We start from the raw sequence: 19,273 nt of genomic DNA, 5'->3' as shown, positions 1-19,273 counted from the left end.
CGGATTGACTCAATTAATTGACATGTTGGGAAGCCCCGGCATTTGTGAAAATAAATAAATGAATAAAGTGTATCATAAATGCAAATGATCTTTTTTTTTCCTTGGACTTTATATACAAATCCTTATTTTTATTTGTACATAGATGCCTTAAGTTAATTATTTTTTTTTAAGCTAAGAGCAGACGGCAATCAAAACCTTATAAACCTAAAAAGATAATTAAGATGGAAGGAAAGATTGTGGTGTATACGGCCTGCAATAATGGAAGTAGTTCTGTTATTTCTAAAGATGGAGAGCTATACATGTTTGGAAAAGATGCCATTTACTCAGATAGTTCAAGTAAGTTAAACACTGTTTCACTTTTATGCACAGAAAGTCCTGTACTAGACATTGTGTACTGCAATGGTATATCTAGAAAACTAACACTTGTAGCATGCTTTCTGTATGATTTTCAAATTTCTTTCCAAATGCATTTATTATTCCTTGTCTTATTGCTGGGAACACTGTCACTAGTTTCTGGCAGAGCTAATCATGGGGCTTTCCTGCAGTGTGGCTCTACCTTAGCCATTACTTTCTCTGTAAGACTTATCGTGGGCTCATGTGACTTGTTCCTGGTGGTGCCCTGGGGACATGATTTTCATAACTTAGCTGATTTATAATTAATGAACTATTTATTTCCCCCTATTGTTAGTTAGAGAAGGGCTCTCTCTCATATCTACTGTTATATCCTCAGTGTCCAGCACAGTGTTTAATGCATGGTAAGGTCTCAAGAATGACTTGTTAACTGGCTGATAACTATAGGTTTAAGTAGTGCATATGCAGGTATAGAACTGGCCAAATAATGTTATATATTTATAAACTCTTTTATCTCAAAAAGCTTGTCACATTTGGTTGCTAGATTTTCTTTCTGGCATTTAGAAATGAGTATAATGATTGTGGTAGTCCACTAGAAAGGATTTTGTATGAAGTAAATATGTAAAGCCTATTAATTTCTTTGTAAAAAGCAAACCAGAATTAATGAAGTTTCTGATTAGAAGTTAAAGTGATTGTCTCATGCTGGGAAAATGACATATGTTAAACATTTATAACAGTCCATTATTAAGCTGAACTGTGCTCAGGTGACTTATGAGTTGGTTTAATGTGGTAATATTTAGCATCTCAATTAGCCTCAGTTGTCAGAGTGAATCAGAATTTGGGAGTAGGCTCATTTATAGTTTAAATATAATATTCAGTGTAACAATTGCTTTCTAAAATCCTCTTGGCTAAGGTTGATGGAAACTTGTGCAGTTATTCAGCATATATTTATTGAGAACTAACGATATGTTAGGGTTGGTGGACCATACAGACACAGTCTTTTTTTTTTTTTTTTTTTTTTTTTTTTTTGAGGATCTGAGTGAGAGACAACTGGGCGTTATAGAACTTAAATGTTTTAGAGAGGTGTGGTGTAATGGTTATGAATATAGACTCAGATCTTAGCATGGACACTTTTTATTTGGTTAACTAGCTTAAATTACTTTTCAGAGTTTTTCTGAACTTTTTTTTTCCACCTGTAAAAGGGAGCTAATGACTACCTACTTAATACGATTCTTATATGATTATAGGAGATAATGCTTATGTATGTGTAAGGACTCAAGCTATACCAGACAGTACTGTTAATAATATTAAATATTATTTCTATATACACATCTTTTCCAAGTGTGCTAAATACTAAATAGTGGGAGTTTTTGAACTATGCTTAACCGAAGGACCTAAGCTAGGATAGGGTGGAAGGGAAGGTCACCTTAAGGAAGTGATGTCTGAGCTAAATTTAAGAATCGTTTTACTAAAGTGTGTTAGGAGAATTAGGTTATTTGTAATGTAAATAAAACCAATACGTAAATTTAAAAAAAAAATTATTTTTTTACTTCAGTGTATGTTGGAAACACTCAAAATCTTTTGACTTTTACTTTTGATATTACTCAAAAAAGTTAAAAGTGCTTTAGTCAATTTAAAATTGATGCAAAAAATATTAAGATAATATAGGTAGCACTTGGGTATGGCAAGTATAAAGAAAGTTTATGTGAATAAGTAAAGTGTAGAAATTAGCTATGTGTTAGATTGTGGAAGAAAGCATTGTAGGTTGAAAAGCATAGAAAAATACTGCTTTGGAGAATCTCACAGGTTTCTACAAGAATAATGTTGTTTCAGAATACTCTGGCAAGTATTTTACTCTGTTTTGCTGAGGCAGGTCAGAACAAGTTAAAGTATGTGATTTATAGGTTTCTTTGTGCTTGGGTCAGTAAAGTTTAAGATCTAGAGACCCTGTTAAGAACTGTTGAGATGTGCCGCCATTTAGAGAAGCATTCAGGCTTGAGCTAAGGCTAGAGCAAAGGTTTCTCCCAAGTCTGGATGATAACATTTTAAGATTTTGAGTCTTCATTACAAAATTAGTTTACTCATACCCTGTCCATCTTTAGACCACTCTTTCCCACTTTGGTCCTAGAAACGGAAAGTTCTGCATTGAGATGGTCCTTTTACGTTACTCTTGATTAACTAAGCTCAGAAAGGCTTCTTGTTGTTTTTACCAAGTTTGTATCTTTCCTGTAGGTTTGGTAACAGATTTGAAAGGCCATTTTGTAACTCAGGTAGCTATGGGCAAAGCTCATACTTGTGTTTTAATGAAGAATGGAGAAGTTTGGACATTTGGTGTAAATAATAAAGGGCAGTGTGGACGAGACACTGGTGCCATGAACCAAGGTGGGAAAGGTAGGTGTTCCATGTGTGGTTGTTAACTTCGGTGTTGTTTTTTTCAATAACTTTTCAGAACTCCATGGTGAACCGAAAATCTTACTCTTTCAAAATAAGTGGCTTTTGACTCCATACTTATAAAAACCACTGAATTTCTTATTTGACTTTATATCCCTGGAATCATCAGATATACTTCAGACTTCTAATTTCTGAGCAACTGAGCTTGCTCACTTGTATATTTTTCTTAATTTTACATAAAATGTAGTAGCACTTGTATTTTATTGTTCCTTTGTGTATTCACTTGGATTAGTATGTGTTACATACTGGTTTTAATTGGGAAATGAAATTACCAGTTTTTCAGACATGAGAATAATTTACATGAAAATTATGACTCGATCTTTCAAATAGGGTTTGGAGTTGAAAATATGGCAACAGCAATGGACGAGGACCTGGAAGAAGAGCTAGATGAGAAGGATGAGAAGTCCATGATGTGCCCTCCAGGCATGCATAAGTGGAAGCTGGAGCAGTGCATGGTCTGCACTGTCTGCGGAGACTGTACCGGTTACGGGGCCAGCTGTGTCAGTAGTGGGCGTCCAGACAGAGTTCCTGGAGGGTAAGGAAGGATTCATACGCAAGAAATAAAACAGTAGTAGAAAATATGCAAAGCACATTTCTTTTCAAAGTTATTCTAGAGTGTATTCTGTTGTGTTGTTTCCTCAAGGCATATTGGCATATAATTCTTGCAAGTGTTTTCTGTTATAGTCATTTCTGATGTAGTGTTACTTTATTTAAGGTGCTTTTCTTTCATTTGATTGGTTTAAACCATCATTTAAAAAGAGGTAACAAATTTCTTTAATGCTTGGGGCTGTGCCTTCAGTTGTAGTTTTTTCCTAAGACTGCTTGAATGCCAAATATCTATTCATTTTTGTTGAACATGAATTTTTTCTGCATAGAATTATCAGACATATAGAATACTTAACTAAGGGTATATAATTTTCTTTTGAAAAAATAAACTGTTCTCAGTTTTAAGAGTCCTGGGAACTGTCACTTCTCAAATTGCATTTATCCCTTTATTCCTCTTGGACCACTTTTTTTACCCTCAGGGCCTGGTGCTATTATCATTTTAACGTTAGTGTGTCAGTTCAGCAGAATCAGAATGCAGGTTTTCCCCTAAAATATTGGGGAGAATTTCAAGTCCTGTATTGGTATTGTCATTTAGAGCTAGTATAATATAATGGGGTATACTTTGGGAGATCAAATTAATTATCATACCTCTTTGTGTTATGGTAGATCTGATCTTTGTAAGATCAGACTATTTATGAAAATTAGCCACCTTTGGGAAGTAGGGGAATCTTGTGGAGAAAACCCCAGAGTGAGGACAGCCACCTCTTCATCTCTGACCTCCCTACTTGACACCTCGTTAGTTGTCAGGTGCTTCTTCCTCAAATAATGTTGGGATTTCCTGAGTATATCCTGGGATTATACTTGGCCTAGCGTAGTAAAATGGCCCACATAGAACTGTCCTTTTCTTTTAGACTGCTGAAACATGGTTTTTAACACATTTTCCTTGCATTTTTAGCCTATGTTCAAAACTGTTTTGGCTCCCTATCAAAGGGCAATATTTCTTCTAACAAAACAAAGCTTTGTTTCCTATATTTAAGCCCCTAACTTGTTTATTTTAACATTTAATTTGGATGAAAGGAAGATTCTGTGATTTTTTTTTTTAAAACATTGGAGTTGAAATTTATCTTTCTCAATCTCTCCCAAGCTCTTTCCATCTGAAATTGTGTTCTCAATCTATGACCTTAAGCCATTGACAAATATCATAAGTGAATTTCTGAATTCTCTAATTCTTCCTGAAATTAATTGTCCTTCATTATATGCTTTCCCCCAGAGATATACTGTCAGTTTCCAATAATTATTTATAGATTTAGATGGATAGTATCTAACCAGGTACAGTAATTTCTTTATTAATGAAGCAAAAGTAAATACACCAATAAAGTCAACATAGGAATATACGCAGGACATTAAGCTCTATTACGGATGACCTCAAATGTTATAAAATTGTGACTACATATCTTAGACTCAGTGTAGGATTAAACGTAATTTCTTAAATAGTACCCATGGCCAGTTTGGCCAGAGCATATTATTGTATCATTTTTTTACTGCCGTAGTCAGTGATTGTTCAAATCATCAGTAATGCTTGCTTTTAAAAATCAGGCATTGGAGTTCCCGTCGTGGCACAGTGGTTAACGAATCCGACTAGGAACCATGAGGTTGCGGGTTCGGTCCCTGCCCTTGCTCAGTGGGTTAAGGATCCGGCGTTGCCGTGAGCTGTGGTGTGGGTTGCAGACGCGGCTCGGATCCCGCGTTGCTGTGGCTCTGGTGTAGGCCAGTGGCTACAGCTCCGATTCGACCCCTAGCCTGGAAACCTCTATATGCCACAGGAGTGGCCCAAGAAATAGCAAGAAGACAAAAAGACCAAAAAAAAAAAAAAAAAAAAAAAAAAAAAAAAAATCAGGCATTTCACAGAGCTCCTAGCTCTGTCTTTCAAAACTATGGCCAGGTAGATCCTTTGGCTTGTGCCTCCACAAATCCAGATAACCAGAGACTCAATGAGGCTGTTAAAAGTTTTTCAGGATCCAGCAAATAACATTAAAGCTAGGACTTCTACCTCTGCAGAATAAATGACTAATATATGAATAATGTTCACTGACCCTCTAGCCAACTTTTAAGAGTGCTCTTGTTTTTTGTATTATTATAACATGCGGATGATGGCAAGTAAAGAAGGGGGAGGGGAGAGGAGACAGAGTGCAGGAAGCTGGCAAGCTGGCTTCACTGACTGAAGGCTGCCTACACACCTCCCTTAACCTGGTAGATCACACTGCCGTTTGTTAACCTCTTAATACTGAAGCCACTGGTGCCTCACTAATTGTGAAAACTTTTAAAAGACTTTTTTTTTTTGACGATGGCAGAATCCATTTGTATTTTTGTTAGAAATGTACCAATTGTGCCTACTAGGAGTTTTTTAATATCTACTTATAATGTTTAATTATTCATCTATTCATATCTTTCCTTGACAATTCCTCAGCTGAAGGAATGATTTCATTGCTGACTCATTTAAGTTATTCTCAGAAGTGCAGAAAAGATGTTAAGGGGTTTTAAGGAAAGAGAAGGATTTCACTTAGTAATTAATTTATTTACTTTTAGGATCTGTGGTTGTGGTTCTGGAGAATCCGGCTGTGCTGTCTGTGGATGTTGTAAGGCTTGTGCAAGAGAATTGGATGGTCAAGAGGCAAGACAAAGAGGAATTCTCGATGCAGTGAAAGAGATGATACCTTTAGATCTTCTGTTAGGTAGTAATTTGATAGTTTAAATAATTCCTATTAGATACGTGTTTTTAAAAACTAGGATAAGAGTTGATTATGCAGTACTGCTTGTATAGTAACTGACACTATGTCACTGATTAAGGGAGGGGATTCCTTTTTCCTTTTTGGCTAAAATTCTTGAAGTAAAAATCATTTGTGTTTTAGACAAGTTTTTTGTTAGCCTTTACTTTCTTGAATTCATATAGTTCTGTCATATTTAGTATGAAACTGATGGATTAATTATCAATCATTTAGCTGTCCCAGTACCCGGGGTTAACATTGAAGAACACCTTCAGTTACGACAAGAAGAAAAACGGCAGCGTGTAATCAGGAGACACAGATTAGATGAAGGCAGAGGTAAGATGTAGCTGCAGAGAAAATGTATTTTTTTTACCCTGTACTGAGACCACTTAGGAGTTTACAGAATAGGCTGATTTGGTAAGAATTAGTAACGTCCTAGACTTATGAAAGTAATGTGAGAATATTCAGGGTATTTACAAGTGTGCTACCAACAAAATTTAATTGAGTAGTATGTTTATGGCGTAAGTCAACCATATTAAGAATTATTGTGCCATCTGCCCTATCAGAAACTATCAGCAATGGCAATTTTTAAAAAAATACAAATTCCGTCCTTCACCCATATTTTGACTCATCTGCTTAACTGTGAACACCAAATTAGTTTAGTGTTCTAATTTCCATTTTCCTAGTCATTTATGACCGTTATCACTGGCCATGGGCTTACCACTCTTCCTTCCCCTTCAGTGCATAATTATGCTTTTATGTATCTCTTTTTGGAAAAAGCTTATTCTGCTTATGTACCAAGAAGGGTAAGTTGGAGAGTCTGCAGGGTTTAACTGCAGGGGTATATTTATTATTTATCTTTTCCTCATTGTTTATGACCATTTCTCAGCCTGAAAAATACATTGAACAGTGATTATGGTATTTTAGTATATCTCCAACAGCAGGGATAAATATAAGTATTATTAAAGTTATTGTTACCCAGTAGAGTCTTTTCTTTGTGGATTAAGGTTGTTACAAAGGTCTGTGATTATTCCTCTGCTAGGCAAAATCTTGGTTAGAAATATTTAGTAATATTGTCTATTTTAATACTTGTTAGAATTGACATGATATTTAATACATGAGATAAAACCTGTTATCTATTTAACCATAATTACAGGGTTTTTTTAGGCATACTTTTTTAAAACTATAAAATGGAGTAAGTATGAAATATATAACACATGGTAAATTCTATTTTTATCAAACTTAAGTCATAAAACATGCTTAGAGCTTGAAGATTGTTCTTTATAGTGTCTGATAAGCAATGTTGAGGTGTTGATACAGTGAATATTTGCTGTTAGTTTGGCTTTGTTTCTATAAAATCATTGCCTTTAATAGGATGTTTTAATGAGATTAATGTATATACTGCTGTTATTTACATTATATAAGTGTATGGGGAAATTGCGTATTAAATGTTTTTTAAGGAATAGGGTCAAATTTAAGTTCTTGGTCTTTATGACACATGTTGATTAAGTGATAATTCCTTTTATATAATGGTGTGATTTGTTTAAGGGTCATTATCACTAATAATGAGATAACCTGTTTTTTCTCTCTTTTGGAAGCATTAAGTTGAATCATAGGAAATGACCTACAAAACCAGCAATTTCTTATGTTTCAGAGTAGAACAAATCTTTGTGATGACATTTAATTATTTACCTAATGCTGTATATCTTGTTAATCTTTTCTCTCCCTCTATAAAAAGCTATTCTTCTCTAGGTATAATATATTTCTGTATATTAGAAGTGAAATGACATTGATTATGCATTGGTTATCCAGTAAAACTTTGCGATTGCAGAATATTCTTTTGCCATTTATTTTAAAATGTGTCATGGACCTTTAAAACTTTAATCTTTTAAAGGTTAAAAACTTCATTATTTAAATATTTATGGAGGAATTCCCATTGTGGCTCAGTGGTAACAAATCCTACTGGTATCCATGAGGACACGGGTTCTATCCCTGACCTCACTCAGTGGGTTAAGGATCTGGCATTGCCATGAGCTGTGATGTAGGATGCGGACAGGGCCGGGATCTGGTGTTGCCATGGCTGTGGTGTAGGCTGGCTGCTACAGCTCCCATTCGACCCCTAGCCTGGAAACTTTCATGTGCCTCAGGTACAGCCCTAAAAAGCCCAAAAAAAATTTATGGAAATTATTGTATCTGTGTTTTAACAAGCACTTCAGGTGATTCTGACAGTGCTGAAGTGTGAGAGCTGCTGCTCTAAGGCAGTGATGTTCAAAGTTGGTTCCATGGACCGTCTACATCAGAATCACCTGGGCCTCCTTCTTCAGAATTTCTGCCTGAGGGTTCTGGATACAGATTTGAGTCACCTACACAGGATTGTAGGTTTTCTTCATGGTTTCTGCTTGGTACATTTTAGATACTAACAGTTAGCCATCTCTTGGTAATTATGTTTATTAGTAATTGGATTTACCTGTGTTGAAATTTCAGCCTTTCAGGATTAATTATTTCTCTTGATTTATCTGACTCATCCTGTTTAACTAGTTGATGTTAATTGTTCTAAAGTTGATCAGAATTTTAGGACCTAGCTCCCATATTAAAGCATTGCTCATCAGCCTCCTCAGGACTGTTAATCTAATGTAGCTTCTGTTTAATGATACAAAATCTGCTATTGCTGTTGAAACCCCAAAAAGCAGTGTGGTTACTGTTTTTTGATAAAGGTGGAACTTTAATTTTTTATGATATTAAGCTACCAGATAATATTTTTCTTGAATAAATATTCTTAGGTACCAGTAGCATTCATTTACAGATTTTATTTCAGTTATGTTTGTGATGCTTTTTGGTTTGTTTTTTAGATTAGAGTTGATTGATATACATTCTCTGAGACTTGTATTAACTTTTTAAGTGGTGTGCTTGTTCAGTGGGATTTTTAAGTAGAACGCTCTAAGTCACCAGGACTCCTAGGTGATTGTATCACTGCTCTTTATATTCATTCTTACCACTCAATTGTAAGGAAAATTAAGCTCAAATAAGGTTATCTCCTTTTCCTTCTTTGTTTTTCCCCTAAATGTCAAAACAGAGTTTCATAATTGTGAACTGTGGATGGGGGGTGAGTTATGTCTTGGTTTTCTTGGGACAGTCCCATCTTATTCCTACTGTTTGGGCATATTTCTTACGATGCCGTCTTTTGCTCTCAGTAGATAGTTTCATCTGGATAATAAGTTGTATAGTTAGCCTAGCTATATTGCATGGTGGTCGAGAATATGAGTTCTGAAGTTAGACTTTGGTTGACATCCTGGCATCTTAACTTTTACTGAGGGTGTATGACCCTGGAATTTAGCATTCTGAACCTCAGTTTCCTTACCTTTAAAGTGGGGATTACAGATTCCAACTTTGTCCACATAAATAGGGATAAGGATTAAGGGGTATGCATGAAAATGCCTGACTAAGCCCCGAGTAAATGTTTGACATGGGGATGATGCTAGTGGTGGTGGGCTATTTAGTAGACTTCTGCTTGCCTTGTTTTTATTTTTTTTTAAATTTTATTGAAGTATAATTGACTTGCAATATTGTATATATATATATCTCCATTCCTTTTTTCCCCATATAGGTTTTTTTTTATCTTTTTTTTTTTGTTATTTCCCAGTACAATTATTTATTTACTGTACAGCATGGTGACCCAGTTACAGATACATGTATACATTCTATTTTCACACATGATTATGCTCCATCATAAGTGACTAGACATAGTTCTCAGTGCTACACAGCAGGATCTCATTGCTAATCCGTTCCAAAGGCAATAGTTTGTATCTATTAACTCCAAGCTCCCCAACCACCCCACTTCCTCCCCCTCTGGCTTGGCAACCACAGTCTATTCTCCAAGTTTCTGTAGAAAGGTTCATTTGTGCCTTATGTTAGATTCTGGACATAAGTGATATCATATGGTATTTTTCTTTCTCTTTCTGACTTATTTCACTCAACATGAGAGTCTCTAGTTCCATCCATGTTGCTGCAAATGGCATTATTTTGTCTTTGTTATGGCTGAGTAGTATTCCATTGTGTATATATACCACATCTTCCTAATCCAATCATCTATCAGTGGACATTTGGGTTGTTTCCATGTCTTAGCTATTTTGAATAGAGCTGCTATGAACATGCAGGTTCATGTGTCTATTTTAAGGAAAGTTTGTCCAGAAATATAGCCAAGAGAGGGATTTCGGGGTCATATGGTAGTACTATGAATAGATTTCTAAGGTACCTCCATACTGATCTCCATAGTGGTTATACCAGCTTACATTCCCACCAACAGTGCAGGAGGGTTCCCTTTTCTCCACACCCTATCCAGCATTTGTTATTTGTGGACTTAATAATGATGGCTATTCTGACTGGGTGAGGTGGTACCTCACAGTAGCTTTGATTTGCATTTCTCTAATCAGGGATGTTGAGCATTTTTTCATGTGCCTGTTGGTCATCTGTACATCTTCCTTTGAGAAATGTCTATTCAGGTCTTTTGCCCATTCTTCCATTGGGTTGTTGGCTTTTTTGCTGTTTAATTATTAAGTTTCTTGTATATTCTAGAGATTAATCCCTTGTACTTAATTTGAAACAATTTTCTCCCCATTCTGAAACTTGTCTTTTGTTTTCTTTTTGGTTTCCTTTGCTGTGCAAAAGCTTGTCAGTTTGATTAGGTCCCACTGGTTTATTTTTGGTCTTATTTCTGTTGCTTTGGGAGACCAACCTGAGAAAATATTCATAAGGTTGATGTCAGAGAGAATGTTTTGCCTATGTTCTCTTCCAGGAGTTTGATGGTGTCTTGTCTTACGTTTAAGTCTTTAAGCCATTTTGAGTTTATTTTTGTGCATGTTGTGAGGGTGTGTTCTAGTTTCATTGCTTTGCATGCAGCTGTCCAGGTCTCCCAGCAATACTTACTGAAAAGATTGTCTCTTTCCCATTTTATGTTCTTGCTTCCTTTGTCAAAAATTAATTGACCATAGGCGTCTGGGTTTTTTTCTGGGTTCTCTATTGTGTTCCATTGGTCTGTCTGTCTGTTTTGGTGCCAGTACCACACTGTCTTGATGACTGTGGCTTTGTAATAGTGCCTGAAGTTTGGGAGAGTTATGCCTCCTGCTTGGTTTTGTTCCTCAGAACTGCTTTGGCAATTCTGAATCTTTTGTGGTTCCATATAAATTTTTGGATTGTTTGTTCTAGTTCTGTGAAACATGTCATGGGTAAGTTGATAGGGATTGCATTGAATCTTAGATCGCTTTGGGTAGTATGGCCATTTTTACAATATTAATTTTTCCAACCCAGGAGCATGGAATATCTTTATGTTTCTTTACATGTTCCTTAATTTCCTGATGAATGTTTTATATTTCTCAGCATATAAGTCTTTCACCTCCTTGGTCAGGTGTATTCCCAGGAATTCGATTTTTTGGGATTCAATTTTAAAAGGTATTGTATTTTTATATTCCTTTTCTAATATTTCATTGTTAGTATACGGAAATGTGACTAATTTCTGAATGTTAATCTTATATCCTGCTACTTTGCTGAATTTGTTGATCAGTTCAAGTAGTTTTTGGGTTGAGTCCTTGGGGTTTTCTATAAATAGTATCATGTCATCTGCATACAGTGACAGTTTTACCTCTTCTCTTCCTACTTGGATGCCTTTTATTTCTTTTGTTTGTCTGATTGTTGTGGCTAGGACTTCCAGTACTATGTTGAATGACAGTCGTGAGAGTGGATATCCTTGAGTCAAAAACCACATGATCATTTCCATAGATGCAGAAAAAGCATTTGACAAAGTCCAACATCCCTTCATGATAAAAACTCTTCCGAAGTGGGTATAGAAGGAACATTCCTTAACATTATCAAAGCCATTTATGACAAACCCACGGCAAATATAATACTCAATGGAGAAAAGCTGAAAGCCTTCCCACTAAAATCTGGCTGTCTGTTTTATTAGATCTCTAAGTTTACGTCATATTTTCTCCTCTTATACCCCGAAACTCCCTGCTTTCCCACGCTCAGGGTTTGCCAGCTGCCCCTCCCGTGTGTGTAATTTTGTCAGAACACACTGCCATGATTTCTTCTTGAGTTGTGTGTAAACTCTTCCTCAGCCATTAGACCATGAGCTTCTTGAAGCAGAGATAGTGTTTTGTTTATCCAAATGTTCCTGTGATGTTTGAAATTGCTCATATTGTGTACGTATTATGTCTTTGTTGACTAACTGAAAACATTTTTTGGACTTCTTACAATCTCCAAAGTGGTTTAGTGATATCAACAGATGTCAATTATCTATTTTGTGTTATTCACCTAGAAACTAATTTCCTACTACTTTCTGCCTCATAACGTTGTATTCTATCCATGTAGCTGTGTGTTTTTAATGACCATATGGTATTGTTGTGTAATGTCTTCACATGTTTATAAATCCTGTTCCTTTTACCTGGAATGCCCCCTCTTCTTTTCTTTTTCTCTTGACAAACTTTTTCTCATTCTTTGACATCTCTTTGATTCACCCAGGTTGATTTGATCACTTTTCATTCTTTAGGATGTAAGGTGTACAGATTTCCTTTATAATATTTATCACAACATTTTACAATTCCTTGTTTTTCTGTCTTCCCTGGTGGACTGAATTTGAATTAGATCTGTATCTTGATCGTTATGTATGATTATGATACCTAGTATCTGTTACATTAAAAATAATCAGAAATGTTTGTGAATAGGTGAATGGCTGAACTATGTAGGAAAAATTATTTTAGTCCATAAGATATGAGTATTTTAGAACCCTGATATTGAATGGTCCTTTAAATTGAGCTTGAATAGTATACTTTCTAGGTGTGATTGCCTGTGGGCCTTCTGAATTTGTATATCAAAATACTCTAAAAAGGTTGAATTTACTTTAAAAAGTTTAAATAACTGATTGTTATGAGAATAAATAATATTTCAGGCAGACTGTAGAAATTGGAAAGTGGTAATATAGCTTAATATTATTGTCATTTTAATATTTATAATTCTTTTGTATAGTTGAAAAGCATCTTACACTTTTTAAGAAAGATTTGTATTATCCGCTTTAGTAAGTCAATTGAAAAATAGGGCAAATTTAAGAAATAAGATATTTTGAAAATATTTGAAATAAATATCTTTCCTTTTTTATCATGGAGGTTGGTTTATAGAGTCTGCTTGAAAATAATTTGTACTACATTGCTGGGAAATAATATTTAACTCTTCTATTAATATTAACATATTTCTACCTGTAGTAATGATAGGATATGTTATTCTTGGTTTTTTCATAAATTGATGCTGCTTGCATTTTTTTATATATCTAGAGATATAATTAAAATATATTTTTTCTACCCATTTTTTAATGTTTAAGGAAGGTTACTTTTGTATTTATTTTGACATTTGCCAAATTTTTTACAGGGCAGTAGTTTCATTTTGTCTCATTGTTAGAAAAATTAATGATAGCTATAGATCTATAGAGAATTATGAAGAAAATTTAAAATGTTCAGTGTGTATATATTGTCAATGTCCTTTTCAAATACTAGTAACTTCCTTCCTTTTTTTTTTTGGTCTTTTTGCCTTTCTTAGGGCCACTCCCCTCAGCATATGGAGGTTCCCAGGCTAGGGGTCCAATTGGAGCTGCAGACGCCAGCCTACGCCACAGCAACACGGGATCCAAGCCGCATCTGCAACCTATACCACAGCTCACGGCAACGCTGGGTCCTTAACCCACTGAGCAAGACAGGGATCGAACCCACAACCTCATGGTTCCTAGTCGGATTTGTTAACCACTGAGCCAGCACAGGAATTCCATCCAATACTGGTAACTTCTTAACTGTCAAATTTAATGTTCAGAAATCATCAGGAATTTATTTATTTTTTACTTTTTAATTTTTTTTTTTTGTCTCTTTTGTTGTTGTTGTTGTTGCTATTTCTTGGGTCGCTCCCACGGCATATGGAGGTTCCCAGGCTAGGGGTTGAATCGGAGCTGTAGCCACCGGCCTACGCCAGAGGCTCAGCAACACAGGATCTGAGCCGCGTCTGCAACCTACACCACAGCTCACGGCAACGCCGGATCCTTAACCCACTGAGCAAGGGCAGGGACCGAACCCGCAACCTCATGGTTCCTAGTCAGATTCGTTAACCACTGCGCCATGACAGGAACTCCTCATCAGGAATTTTTGATGTTGCTAAAACTCAGGGAAGCTATAGTTCTGTTTTGTAAGAAAAGAACTAAAATTTTAAGGTGTAATGTAAAGTTTTCTTTTCAAGCTAAATGGTCATGGAAAAAAGCAATTTTTAAATTTTATTGAAACAAATTTGGCTGTAGATTTTTTTTTCTCAAATATTGTATAAGTAGAGATAACTGTAATCTGTGTCAGTATATATTTGTGTATATATATGTAAGTTTACATAGTGGGGCTTCAGAAAGAAATTATTTTATGAGGGAATGGTTAATATTCCAAAAATGTTACTGAGTTTGGATTCCCCTCTTCACCATCAATATGAAATTCAACTTAACCTCGTTTCAGATGACCGTGTTTATAGTCATACACAAAGTCAGATGTACCTTTTTTAGATATTCAAATCAAATCAGACTTTTACAATTCTGTCTTTATAAAGCAGTGTTTTTATATATGTACATATACATCTGTGAATGTGTACTATGCGTATATATATATGTTTATGTGTGTGTTTATGTATAAAAATGTACATGTATGTAAATACATATATCTCAGATGATAGTAATTTTTTGGTTTTTTTTTGTTTGTTTTTGACCACCTTGTTTTCTTACCGCTACCGTAGACTGTAGTTAAGATAATAATTAACATCCTGATTTTGTAGAAGGATTGAATGTGGATTTTAAATCTTGAAGACCTTGTTAAAATTTAATCATTAATTTAAAACTTAGTCGGTTTTTGGTATTTCACAGGGAGAGGTATTTGTTTTTAATGACTGTATGGTTTACTAAGTTTAAATATATATGATATTTTAAATATAAATGATAATTTGTGCTTTATCAACTCTAAGATATTAAAACTTGTGTGTAGCAAGGTAAAAAGGTTATGGTTGGGGTGGGGGGTAATTAAACATGGGAGAACTGAGAGAAAAGTATGATGTCCAATACTTTAATTTCCATGCTTTTTAGTTTGAATTATTTTTGTTCATTGTAGAGTTTTCTTTTTGTGAGTTTTTCTATGCATATACAAAATGTTTCTCCTCAGGCCCCCTTGTATTTGCTGGTCCTATTTTTATGAACCATCGAGAACAGGCTCTAGCCAGACTCAGATCCCATCCAGCACAGCTAAAGCATAAACGGGACAAGCACAAAGGTATTTGGTCTTCCTTATCAACTAGGTGGGATACTTTCCCAATTTTCTTCCACTCATCTGAATTTTGTCTCTGGGAAAATGCACAAACCTAATTCTTCTACTTTGCTTCTATCATTATTATGCAGCCTGAGGAGAAAGAACATGCTGAAAGTGTACTGTTTGTCAAGGACTGTCAATCTTATTTTTTTTTTGTTAACTTGAATAAAAAGTTGACCTTTTGTAGTATATCTTTTTCTTTTCCATTTCTTTTCGAATTTCATAAAGTTAAGGGAAGGTGGAAAAATGATTATTGCTTTCTGTTTTATATCTTTTATTGTTTGTGCTTAGATGACTGCCATCTGGCATTTTGCAATCCTTTTCTCTTGTTTGTAATGCTGTTTATTTGCTTTAGAATTAACAAAATTGCCAAATTCAGTTATAAAGTGATAATGAGTTGACTGCTATTACACTTTCACATTGTTTTAATTTTAATGTTTATATATATAACGCACACAAATTATTTGATATTTGAGGTTCAAAAAGTGGTAGATGTAAACAAAGAGTGAGTTGTGTAGACCTTCTCTGGTCCTCAGAAACTGTCAGATCTAAATAAGTCTTTGAGTAACTGGGAATCTGTTTCTGCATAGCTTTTTGCAATCTCACAGGTCTGGATTAATTACAGATATTTCTAAAGCAAGATTATTTTCCCTGAAACTACAGATTATGGGTCACCTAAGATCAGGAAAGAATTTAATTGAAAGAATTCCTAAATTTATGTATAAATTCTGCCTTGAATCCTGGCATGTGAATCAGGAATTCTTTGACTAGAACAACTTAGACTTACTATTTTCTTTTTTTTCCTTTTTTTTTTTTTTTTTTTCTCTTCTTTTTAGGGCTACACTTGTGGCCTATGGAGGTTCCCAGGCTAGGGATTCAATTGGAGCTGCAGTTGCTGGTCTGTGCTACAACCATGGCAATGCTGGATCCCTAACCCACTGAGCAAGGCCAGGGATTGAACCTGAGTCTTCATGGATGCTAGTCAGATTCGTTACCATCGTAGCCACAATGGGAACTCTGAGACTTATTGTTTTCTTAAATGCCTGAAATAACCCCAACAAAATAGAGTAGACAAAGTTAAAAGCATATATTCCATGTAGAAAAATTATTCTTTTTTTTTTTTTTTGTCTTTTTGCTGTATCTTGGGCCGCTCCCGCGGCATATGGAGGTTCCCAGGCTAGGGGTCCAATCAGAGCTGTAGCCACCGGCCTACGCCAGAGCCACAGCAACGCGGGATCGGAGCTGCATCTGCAACCTACGCCACAGCTCACGGCAATGCCGGATCGTTAACCCACTGAGCAAGGGCAGGGACCGAACCCGCAACCTCATGGTTCCTAGTCGGATTCGTTAACCACTGCGCCACCACGGGAACTCCCAGAAAAATTATTCTAATAAATGTTTGGTATCCCATTTTTGCTGCAAAACCATTATACACTGATTTTATTTTTAAACTTTCACATACGATATATTATAATCAACTTTATTATTTTTTTATTTTTTTTTAAAGAGAGGTCTTACAACTTTTATTTCTTTTTTTTTTTTTTTTTTTTTTTTTTTTTTTTGTCTTTTTGTGATTTCTTGGGCCGCTCCTGCGGCATATGGAGGTTCCCAGGCCAGGGGTCTAATCGGAGCTGTTGCTGCCAGCCTACGCCAGAGCCACAGCAACGCGGGATCCGAGCCGCGTCTGCAACCTACACCACAGCTCACGGCAACGCCAGATCGTCAACCCACCGAGCAAGGCCAGGGATTGAACCTGCAACCTCATGGTTCCTAGTCAGATTCGTTAACCACTGCGCCACGACGGGAACTCCAACTTTATTTTTATTTGTTTCTTTCATCTTGCCACTCAAAGCAAAAATGCAAAACAAAACAGGCAAAAAAACCTCTGTTTTAAGTAAAAGCACAGAGCACTACTTAAGATATATTCTGTAGAAATGCAAATTGAGAGTATTTTAAATCTACTGTGGTTGATTAACCATGCTAAAGTTTGTAATTATGTTATTTGCTGGGTGCTCTAACAATGCCATAAATATTTAAATCTCAGGACCAATATTTGGGGTGTGCTGTGTAAATTATGTTAGTTATTGCTAGAATCTCTCATCTTATGTTTTCTATTCTATCAGTATTAGAACAGTATTAGAGCATTATTTTCTCAGTGTCCTTTTTTCTCCTACAAATTATATGAAAGTGGAGTTTTTCCAATACTCTACCTGAGGTTAAATATTCATGTTTCAGTAAACAGTTTAAAACTTTCTCACTCCAGCTTAGTATCTTATAAACAAATACCTTTCTTCCAGAATTTTAAAATGAAATGCTAAATGAAGATCAAGGTTACAGATTTAAAACAGACTTTTTACAATGTCACACTGATTAGCTATGGAAATTATTCAACAATAACAAGCTTTTCTTCCATCTTGTCTGCCACAGGGTTATTTTATGAGACTGTGTATTTGTAGCAGCCTCTTTAAAAGGACTTTGTAGTTATTACTGTTGTAGGGCCATTTTTTTTTTCTTAATCATCAGAGTATATGGTTTTATAGAGTGAAACAGTTTCATCTCTTACCACCAAAATGAATTTAAAGTGTAAGTAGTATTTTGTCAAATAGCGGTCTGTTTTAATGTAGAGAGTATTAACTTACTACTCACTGTATACCCATAGATTTGCTCTCCGTTCCTCCCTTTGCATTCACTTCACTGTCCCAGGCATTTTGTCATCTCACTAGTCACTTCATTTATTCTGTTGCATATGGTCATAGTCTTCTAATAATTTTTTTCCTACACATTTTTTTATCTTTATTCTTACTATGTTTCTCTTTCACTGAGAAATTCACTATATTAGTTGCTGTGTTCTGTCTTAGATTTAATTATGTTCATGGTACAAATTATAGGATAATAATGATTTAAATTTTCTAGACTATGACTTTTTTTTATGGGGATGTGTGGAGGGTAAGAACTGTGGATTTATTGTTAACAGGAGTGAGTTTTAAGATGGAAAGTTGGAGAGCTGGCTGATTGGAGAGAATTCAGAAAAGGTCATGGAATCCATCCTATACAGGCAGATTTTGGCCAGAAGCAAAAATAGAGCTTATAAGACTGAATCAATAAGTGTAAAATATCCATATAACATAGTATTTTAAAAATGCAACTGTAGACTGTATTTCAAACAAGTTATCCGGATTAACATTTGTTTCAGCTATTCAGTGTCCCACACAGAGAAAAAGATTTTAATGTACTCCTCTTAATTAGGAACATTTGAATTATTCTAGAGATAGTCTTGCAGTGACTGATGTGAAACTCTGAGGACACACTCAGAAACAACTGTGTGTTTTACATTTATTTTCTGTAAAGAAGCTGTATGGTATAATGCAAATATACCGTTTGGAATTAGGCCTCAGTTTTAATCCTCTTTGTCATTTACTAGAACTACGTGGCCATTTATAAATTTTTAAATCTCTTTAATTTCGGTGTCCTTATTTTAAAAATATGAATAGGATAATTCCTAACTGATCATGTTGATATGAAGATTAAATTAATGTGTGTATACACATACATATATATTCTTCGCAAATAGAAATCATCCTTGCATTCTAGCTTTAATTCTTTGAGTGCTTTCTCTTTTAGAAATAATCTTAAAGATACAAAATTTGACATTTTTAAAATGGGTAAATATTTTTACGAAAGATTTAAGATGTCAGCCATTTGATGGTGGTAAAATGTGTGAGCCTTATTTTTTGATCAGTGTCTAAAACTGTTCTACCATTTATTACTTTGAGCTGGTTGCTTAACCCCTCTAAAGCC

At 35.2% G+C, this 19,273-nt stretch overlaps 1 protein-coding gene across 36 annotated transcripts in view; it reads left to right on the top strand.

Moving 5' to 3' along the window:
* The window catches only part of MYCBP2 (MYC binding protein 2), a 268,897-nt gene that overhangs the window by 64,104 nt on the left and 185,520 nt on the right, over positions 1-19,273 (top strand). For 23 of the 36 annotated variants that reach the window (XM_084982018.1, XM_084982016.1, XM_021065748.2 and 20 more), the window contains exons 13-18: positions 172-336; positions 2,584-2,742; positions 3,133-3,337; positions 5,935-6,080; positions 6,348-6,449; positions 15,332-15,439. Coding sequence is in view for 32 of the 36 variants with exons in the window: in XM_021065748.2 (XP_020921407.1) it covers positions 172-336; positions 2,584-2,742; positions 3,133-3,337; positions 5,935-6,080; positions 6,348-6,449; positions 15,332-15,439 (885 nt within the window). In the remaining 4 variants the exon portion in view is untranslated. The remainder of the gene's footprint in view (positions 1-171; positions 337-2,583; positions 2,743-3,132; positions 3,338-5,934; positions 6,081-6,347; positions 6,450-15,331; positions 15,440-19,273) is intronic. The other 13 variants (XM_084982014.1, XM_021065747.2, XM_084982012.1 and 10 more) reach the window with 1 other exon arrangement.

This window comes from Sus scrofa, chromosome 11 (genome assembly GCF_054392235.1).
Source record: "Sus scrofa isolate SSC_HxYL_T2T_F1_AM1 chromosome 11, Sscrofa_HxYL_maternal_Yorkshire_Landrace_v2.0, whole genome shotgun sequence".
NCBI lineage: Eukaryota > Metazoa > Chordata > Mammalia > Artiodactyla > Suidae > Sus > Sus scrofa.
The sequence above is the reverse complement of the archived record's forward strand: the minus strand, read 5'-3'. Positions and strand labels throughout refer to the sequence as shown.